This window comes from Perca fluviatilis, chromosome 5 (genome assembly GCF_010015445.1).
Source record: "Perca fluviatilis chromosome 5, GENO_Pfluv_1.0, whole genome shotgun sequence".
NCBI classification, from domain to species: Eukaryota; Metazoa; Chordata; class Actinopteri; order Perciformes; family Percidae; genus Perca; species Perca fluviatilis.
Genome location: NC_053116.1, coordinates 19,406,446 through 19,416,011, shown reverse-complemented (window position 1 = coordinate 19,416,011; position 9,566 = coordinate 19,406,446). Strand labels below are relative to the sequence as shown.

Sequence of the window (9,566 nt, the reverse complement as noted above, 5' to 3'; positions counted from 1 at the left end):
TGTAAACACACACACTGGGGGCCAATTGACAGGGTCACATATGGGATGTGCTCCTAAAGTCAGTATCATTTTCCCAATGTAAATATTAGTCAATGTCAGGACAGTTTACACTGTAATGGCAGTCCTTCGGCTCTCCTTTCCTTAAAGCACTTTCTCTCGCTGCTCCTCTCCCTTGGGCCTCTCCTCTCGCAAACCCTCTCCTTATTACTCCCCTCTCGTCCAGCCCTCATGTAATCCCCCGTTTCTCATTACCCAATCAGCTCTCCTGTTCTCTGCGTCTCCTCTTGAGCTTCAGCAGTTTTTGACAAGGCCCAGTCGTCTTCCAGACAGCCCCGTTGCCCCCACATTGAAAATCCCCCTTCTTCCTATTCTCCTGACACAATATGATTAATCATTCCATTAACTGATCCACTGTCATTGGATTGTTGAGCGGTGCTTATAATACAACCTCAACCATCCCCCTGAGGGACACCCAATCTTCAGGCCATCTTCCAAAGCACTCAAGAAAACGCTTGTCTTTGTTCACTACACGCCTAAAACAGCTGTCATCCAATGTGGGTTCTGTCACTAAATCTGCCCATAGATGAGGAAGAGACTGATTTAAGGAACTGGTTCCAAAAAACCCTGAAATACTGTTTGATTTAGAAGAAAAGGAAAAGTTAGATCTTACTGAATGGAATCACAGGTCAAATCTCTATAAAAAGGTGCACACATTTCTAGTAGATAAACATGTTTAGCCGTGTACATGTAGAAAGGAAGAGGTCAGGAGATTTTGGCACAAACAAGACTTAAACAAATACTGTGAGTAAATACTTTTCTGCTGGTTTTACATTTGATATTTATTGAAACAAAGTAGAGCATCGAGCCAATTTGTAAAAAGTAACAAAATATCAGCTATAGCACATTACGTTAACTGTAACAAACCTCAAATTCATGGAGAAGCTTATAAATATACATATTTGGATTGGTAGAAACAGTTTGTCTATTTAGAATCATCACAGGGATAGTGAGCAGTTAACTGAGTGGTACTGGAAATCTGTGGTGATGGTAAAATCTGAACATCTGTGATATATATATATACACGTGTCTGTGTGTGTGTGTGTGTGTGTGTGTGTATATATATATATATATATATATATATATAACAGTAAATCTGAACATTTGTGAGAAGAAAGAATTTGTTTTGAGACAATAAGGTGCATTTCCCTTTACAAAAACAGTGAAGAGCCACATTAGTGAGAACACAATTTTAAAAAGTGACTTCAAAACTTGAGGATGTCTAACTAAATATTGATCTATGATGGAGATGATGCTTTTCTGTTTTAAGCGTAGGGAAGGATCTGGTTAAAAGAAAAATAAATATAGTTTACTGATTGGTTGGATAGACATACTATATACACAGAGCATGAATATTTCACCACTGTAACCACAACATTGCCCATATATATTCAAACCATATTAAGTATTGTAGAATAATGTTAAATGGATAATCTGAATTAATATGGAAAAGAATGTAGGCTATAATATTGATATATTTGCTGATGCACTGTAGTTAAAAAAAAAAAACAGCTGAACAGACACGCACAGACAGGTTTAAGCCTCTGTATCAAAGTGCATAATGGTGGAGGGCTTGTTGCAGCACCTGGGGAACTCTAAGGCTTCTGGGACAGCTTAATAAATGGCCCAATCCCCAAATAGCCCTCTTTTTGTACCCCTTGGACTCCAAGGACTCGTACGAACCAACAGTGTTCCTTACTCTACATGTGGTGAGAGGGGACGAGAGTAGACTTCGGTTAGGATGTAAAGGCTGGTTTGTGACTGGGTCCATGAAAACATGCATACACTACAGCACACAGGCATTCTCCTCTCAAAACACTCAGTCTCAGGACAACTAACTAGGACCTCCTAGTCAACTATGTCACAAATATCAAACACTACTGTTCTTAAGAAAATCAGAAGCACAGTCCAATTTTGCAATCAGTGTGACCCATTTGACAAGAAAAATTGTGTTTTCTGATATTAAAAAAGGGTGGGGGGAGATTTCCAGCCAGTTTTAGGCACTTGAACGGGTTAAAATCGGCTGGTGATGCAGGGGGCAAAATAAAACATAACAATCTCAAAATAAATATTTCACAAAACTCAGTTTCTGAAGACATAAGATTTTTTTGTTGAAAAAAAGATTGTCTTTTTGCAATGGCATAATTGTTTAACTCTATAAATATAATTTATATAGTTTCTTTCTTCCATTCTCTCTCTGTGTTCAACTCCTTTGCTCTTCTGCTCACGGATACACACAGATGTATGCCCATCGTCTGCAAGCAAACACACACAGGCAACACTCCTCTTCTCACTTGCAGACGAATTGGTCTACGATTTTGGTGCAGCGCTTGCACTTGACGTAGCAGCACCAGTGGAACTTGCAGTGGCAGCGCTCCACGATCTGGGCCTTGTACTGGTCGTAACCGCGGCCGCAGCACATCAGCTCACACCCATCCATGCCCTCCGAGGTCTTGTTGCAAAGGCGCCCCACTGTGCCCAGGGAGCCTGTGCTTTGGTTCTTCAGGCAGTAGTCTGGACTGGACTCAATGTACACCAGGTCGTGGCTTGTGGGAGCGTTGAACTTGCTGTGCATCTGCACCAGCTTCCCACGTGTGTTGAGCTTCATGGAAGCAGCGCTGTCATACTTTTCCTTCAGGGCATCGCCCACCTTGCGGAAGTCAGCCAGCTGCAGCCAGCAAGTTTTCAGGCTGCAGGAGCCTGATACCCCATGGCACTTGCAGGACACGTTGGCAAGGTCTGACACCGTCTGAGAGTAGGGAGGAGGGGGAGAGGAAATTAATTAATTGATTTATAACCAGATGAAGAACTTTTAGCCCAACATTTATTCTTATGTGGCAAACTGCAAAAAAAAAAATGTCCAAGCGAAACATGCTTCATATTTCTAATTTGACCTGTCTGCATAAATATTTGCACAATGTGCTGCTCATGATATCATAAGGCATCACTTTGCCATAAAGGACTGAATGATCCTGTCCATGTCTTGAATAAATCGTTGTCCACTCATTTGTCCTACTTGAAAGAGAACAGCCTGGCAAACAGATATCTGGCATTACATTTCCTTTGAGGTGGTTTCAAGATGTTTGGAAAAGAAAAGAAACCCCAGAGCTGCCTCCAATGACTCCATCTCCCCACAGATCAAAGCCTGAGGAGGGGAGAGCTGACAGAGCTGTTACACAGATGATCAGCGGAGACCTGTTTGATTGACCTGGATTGTCTCACTTCCAACTACTCTTGCTCTTTCTATCACTGGTTGCTTCTTATTCTAGGGCCTGCAGTTTATATATCTCCCCTTGCTTCTTATCTAATGGCATCTGAAGGGGTGTGTGTGTGTGTGTGTGTGTGTGTCTTACCCTTCTTCCAGCCTCATTATTGTGAATATTCATCATCAGTCGGGCGCTCTCATATGAGCCTTTGGGGTAGCTCTTCTCCCTCTCACGTGCATCCACAAATTCTTTGGAGAACCTGTAGCCGTAGTTGAGGTTGTCTCCGCATCCGCCCCACAGCCAGTCACGTGGCAGGTCTTTGGGGCGAGCTGCACGGCTGCACCCACAGCTGGAGAGCTCGCCCTCTCTGCAGGCACGGCTCACCGCATTCACCACCCCTGCTGCGCTTATGGCATAAGTGAATGCCGTTTCTCGGCTGCCTGAAGACACACAAACAGCAACACTATGTCACAATTTGACACAATAAGAAACAGAGCAAATCAGAAATGCATGTTTATCATTGGGCACATCCATCAAAACGGCTTTGATTTTTGTAGGTTATGCATGTATAAATTATTTTATACTATATTATGTGTGTCACTATCAATCTGCTTTAAGAAATTGTACAGTGTTTTGAAATGCAATGTCATATGACAGCATTGGCCATACATTTAAGATAACAGCCAAGACTTCAGCCAAGAGATGCAGGCTCCTCATCACCAACACGTTGAACGGTGGAATCTGGTTTGCGGTTATTGGGCTTCAGCCAGAGAGAAGAGAGCGCCCTCCAGTGACAGAGATCCTTCTTAACAAGCAGCTGCCATTATACCCAAATTAAAAGGGACAACACTTCTTTTACTTTATCTGTCATGATTCACTTTTACCCTCAACAATTCCTCTATAGAGACAAGAGGTAGGAATCTTAAAAACTCACTTTATAAACTTTTTTTTTTAAACTAAACTTTTTTTCTATTACCAATCCATTACTCTAAACAAAGCCACAGATAAGGATAAGATAAGGAGATAAGCATCCAAAAGTAGCCGACCAAACTATAGGGGTTTGTGTTGACACTGAAGACAGGACTGTTACAAAATAAAAATGCACAGCTCATATACCTGCTGGGCCAAACTTTCAGAGAGCGTGCTATAATGAAAATAACAGATGGACAGAAAACGGGAGATGAGGGAGGAGAAAGAAAAGACGACTAAAAAGATAAGTCAAGAAAAGACATTGAAAAAAAAAAAAAAACACGCAAAAAGGATACACATGCATGCACTTAATATCACAAAAGGCGGGGGAAAAAAAAGAAAAGACTATGCAGAAGAGAAAAGTTGAATAAAAACATTTTGTGGAAAGTCTGAAAGATGTTCAGGTGGGAATCTCTGGCAAGAACAGAGGTGATCAGAAAGAGTGGGGGATTTATTAGTCTAGTACAACTTTTAATCCAGTCTGAGGATATTGGCCCAAAAGTGGACAGATAAATTGTCGTCCCCTACACTGCTGCCTCCCTTCTCCTATACACCATCCTGGAGCTAGCCAAGCCAGGCATGGAAGAGGGTCTGAACCCAACCACGGCAGCACCCCCTGGAGCTCAGCTTTAAATCCCAAGCAGTGTCCTACTCCAGCAGACAGACAGTAAGACGGGCTTTTAGATAGACAGCCATAGAAGGGAGGACATGTTTACTTGGCCCAGAGTGGTCTGAGATGGGAGCAATGTCGAGGAGGGAGAAGAGGAATGGGGGAATGGCTGCTGAAGAGGTTTCTATGAAGACTGATCTTTGGAGAGGGAGTCAGCAGCGCCAGAGACACAGACAGGCAGAATCACCAAGAGTAGCGTAAAAACACAGACACGCGCAAATGTGCACACACAATGTCGAACAGGGTATGCACACAAGTTCAGCACATTAAAGGGTCGGTTCATCAAAATTTAAAAAGAAACATTAACGTGTAGCGTTTAACGCTAATGGTATCCGTCTTGCAGATAGTTTCAGTTTAGGTGCTGTGGTTTCCTACACCGTTCCAATAAGATGCAAGTGAATGAAATTTTGTTTTTTATTGCTCACAATATTACATTTTAAATATTCACATACGTCTCTTTCCAAAAACAACGTCCTGGTTACTCAGGATCATCAGTTTTCAGTGGAACAAATTTCTAACTAAAAAATAGTCACCAAGAAAACTGTTTAGTGTGTTCTGATCATCCAGAGTAATGAGGACATTATTACTAGAAAGAAAAGTTGCTGTTGAGCACATTAAAAGGTTTTTACAGTTGTGAGCACCACATTCATCATTTATTCTATTATTTGCATTTGGGTGGGAGCAGAAATCTCAGAGATGGATATCTCATAAACTGGACAAATGCATGTGATCTATGTAGGTGAGAACTTTGGAAAGAATTTTGGATAAACTAAGCCTTTAAAGACTGTCAAATGAACAAAATGCTGACCCCTGTGCATGTGTTCTTTAGAGGAATTTGAAAGATTCCCCAAATGTAAGCAACACAAGAACTGACTTTTGCTACTATGCAGCCAAGCCTGCTGTAACTCTGCTATGATTACACTCTGACATTGTATAGCTTCATTTTAATTCAGCTGGAGAGTTATGATCAATAAATGGTAAACCACCTTTACATTAGCCCTGAGGTGAAGGCCCACATCCAAAGAAAACTAAAACAAACCATGTTAAATGATAGGATCCAAGAGTGGGGATCACTAAGAGAGGATTGTAAAGCTCTTCAACTTTCTTTAAGAGATCCGAGCACACTACATGCACGTGCGCACACACAGTTTAATCTCTGACAAGGTGATATATTAGTGCATACACTCACTGCACTCCCATTACTTGTAAATACAGGGCAGCTACAGCCCAACTCCACAGTGTGTGCATCTGTGTGTTTGTGTGTTAAAGTAGATTAGATTGTTTCCCATTCATCAGGGGAAAAGCAGATTCTCTGACTCCCTCCTGCTCCATGTCGGGAGCTGGTTTAGCAGGCCAAAGCCACATGTGATTTATCCAGCAACCTCACCCACCAACTACTCCCTCCACACAGCTGCTGAGAATCAACAGCCCCATACATAAAAACACACACACACACACACACACACACACACACACACACACACACACACACACACACACACACACACACACACACAATCACAAGAGAGAGAGAATGAAGAAAAGAAAGTCAGAGAATTTATTCCTTTTTTTTTTTTTTTTTTAAATAGATCCTTTCCCGATTACTTACCTATTTGCATGACCCGTCCGAAAACTGAGGAGTTGTCCACCGTGCTGCAGTTCCAGCGCCGATGTCTGAACTGGTACTGGCACTCTCTGATGCCTGTCTTGGCACCTTCACCGATGTACTGCATGTGGTCCTGGTAGAGCTGGCACAGCTTCTTCTGGCCCTGCGACAGGCCCACCAGCTGGCTGCACAGAGGCTGGGCTCCGATGATGTAGGCCTCCGGTATCAGTAAAGGGTTCATGGCCAGAGACCTGGATTGGTGGGGGGGGGGAAACATAATGCAGTTGTTTTCACTCATTTGCCACTATGACACTAATATTTGCTAATTTTCACAATCAACAGATGATTGTGCTTGATTAGTTCCTCCCTCTCAGGGTTAAAGCCATGTTAAATCAATGAAATGAGGAGCAGTTATTTATTGAATGGAGTAAAACCCTATACACCATTAGCTCTTAATGACTATTTTGGGCCAAGAACATACAGTAAAAGGAGGCATAGATAAGCAGGGAAAAGAAGAGTCACAGAACAGGGTGGACAATGAAGAAAATGTTAAGTAAACATAATGAACAGAGTAAAAGAAAGCGTTGACGTAAAAGAGGCGAGACTAAGAAAATCTGACAAATGTACGGTTTCTGTATTCAGTGTCCTTAAGCAGAGGAAGCCAACCTTGTTTACTTGTGAACCTCTATAGCCAAGCAATGCCATGTCAGTGACCCTTCATCACAGGTTGCATATTACGTCTATGAGTTTAAACATCTGTTTCATCTTAAGTTTTTTTTTTAGGCCTTAAGAGGTAAAGAAAAAATCTGATAATTTCATCATCAAAACTGAACAGAGAAATAAAAATGGAATGACAGAGAGAGAGAGAGAGAGAGAGAGAGAGAGAGAGAGAGAGAGAGAGAGAGAGAGAGAGAGAGAGAGAGAGAGAAACATGGACAAACACAAAGAGAGAAACACTAGTATGAGCATCTGGTTCCAGGCCACAGGATAATTAAAGCAGCCCATCCCTGAGCCGTAAGAGAAAGACAATTAGCCCCCAGTGTAACCTGATCAACTGGGGAAAGTCAGCAGCGAGGAAACACGGAGTGAATTCACATAACATATACACGGACGTACACACAGAAAACAATTTAATAAAACGTGTACACACACACACACACACACACACACACACACACACACACACACACACACACACACACACACACACACACACACACACACACACACACACACACACACACACACACACACACTAAATCATTCACACCTGTGTCTCCTCTCAAAGAGGAAACTGAAAGACACACACAGTTTGTGCTCCAAACTCAGCTTTCCAAATGGTCTGTGGTAATGTGTGAGTCTTCAGCTGGTAAATCCAACTCATTATTGAAACTTGACTGTAGTCGCCCACTGAGGTGATCCCAATAAAATGGGTTTCTATATAAATCCTTTTCAAAATAATTGTTTAAATTATTATTTTCATATAATTAGGCGATCACTGCATTATGTCACTACTGGCTTTGATCTGCTCATATGAAGTATGGAAAACTCTTACACAAGTGTGGGTTTACTGTAAATGTTCCATGTTCTTCTAGAAGCATTTAAGTTGAAATACACAATTATCCACATGTGCACAATTAGACAAAACAAGATGTAAAGAGTTGGGATTTGCCTTAAGTAGTACCTCTACGGCAACTGGTAAACTGTATTTTCCCATTCAAGAAGTACTTGATTGTGTTTAAGTGCAGCATTCTCATATACCTTTCTAATGGCAGTAGGACTGGGTCTGCACACACACTCACACATGTACACAGTGTTCGTGTTTGCAAATATTTGGACGCCAACTCATAAACCACAGCATTCTATGTTTTCTATAATATTCATAATTTTGGTTTGGCAATATCCGAAGAAAGAAAATAAGGGAGAAAAAAGGTCCTTCCTGAAAAGCTAATGTGCTACAGTCAGCATGTTGTGTTACTTCATATGTGGTGCAACTGAAGTTGAGGAGGCTTACATAGCAAACACGCACACACACAGGCCTGAAATTGACTATTAAACTCACAGACAAATATAAACACTAACGAAATGTGGTAAAAACATTTTTTACCCTAAATCTTTGGCTTTTTTCATGGCTTTTTTAAACTCTTTAAAAGGCTCTGCTACTCTATTTACAAATGTGACTCATCTACGAATTTAAAGAGAAGAAATTTCCTTTTGAAAGCTGACAATCTCCACAGGCAATGACACAAATAAACACACCGTGCAAATTTGAGACCCAAAAATGACTGTATATGGAGAGAAAATGAATGCATACCACCATGAGTTGGCCTCCACCACCACCTGCATGAGGAGTGTGAGGAGTGTGAGGGCGAAGACACAGTGTCTCGAGTCCAACACGCTGCCAAAGGGCCAGCAAACCGGCCGACTCACACAGCCCAGCCCCAGGTTCATACTGCCGCTAATCTGAGAGAGGACAGGAAAAAAAAAATAATAATAAAAAGGATGCTTGTCAGTCTGGATGTTTGTCTCAACACAGAAAAACACAAAGACAAATATCTGTGATATCGAAAATGTATGAAGGGAATGCAGGGGAAATTCTTTCAGCTGTGTGACTGCATAACTAAACTCTCTCTTCTACATGCAAACACACACCGTAGTTTTGTGTGTGATGAGAGCCCTAAGGCCATCAATGCTTGCACAGCAGAGCAGTCATTTGGCAGCAGGTTTGAGTGTGATGCACATACGACTGATAGACGTGCCAGAGAAGACACAATGACCATGAAACCCCAGCTAGACACATTCCTGACAGTTCACTTTACTCAGAGAAAGACACACACAAAGGCAGAGAGCCAGACAGAGGTCTAGTCAGATTGATTCAAAGTGTGTGTGCTTTATTTTAAATCCATTTTAGCCTACATGTTTACTGCTGATGTAAGGGTCAAAACTCAATAGTCTCAATTTGAACAGTTATGACTGCATTTTTAATGCAAAAATTGTTTAATTAAAATTAGATCCAAACTATAGAATAAAAACCACATAATTTTGTTTTTATTCCATA

The 9,566-nt window shown here is 41.5% G+C and overlaps 1 protein-coding gene across 4 annotated transcripts in view; it reads right to left on the bottom strand.

Moving 5' to 3' along the window:
• Window positions 1-821: 821 nt before the first annotated feature.
• wnt5a (wingless-type MMTV integration site family, member 5a) overlaps window positions 822-9,566 on the bottom strand; it is a 48,408-nt gene continuing 39,663 nt past the window's right edge. For all 4 annotated transcript variants that reach the window (XM_039800962.1, XM_039800960.1, XM_039800961.1 and 1 more), the window contains exons 2-5: window positions 8,823-8,971; window positions 6,512-6,759; window positions 3,411-3,703; window positions 822-2,806 (exon numbers count right to left, since the gene is read on the bottom strand). In XM_039800962.1, coding sequence (XP_039656896.1) covers window positions 2,348-2,806; window positions 3,411-3,703; window positions 6,512-6,759; window positions 8,823-8,959 — 1,137 coding nt within the window. In that variant the 5' untranslated portion in view covers window positions 8,960-8,971 and the 3' untranslated portion in view covers window positions 822-2,347. The remainder of the gene's footprint in view (window positions 2,807-3,410; window positions 3,704-6,511; window positions 6,760-8,822; window positions 8,972-9,566) is intronic.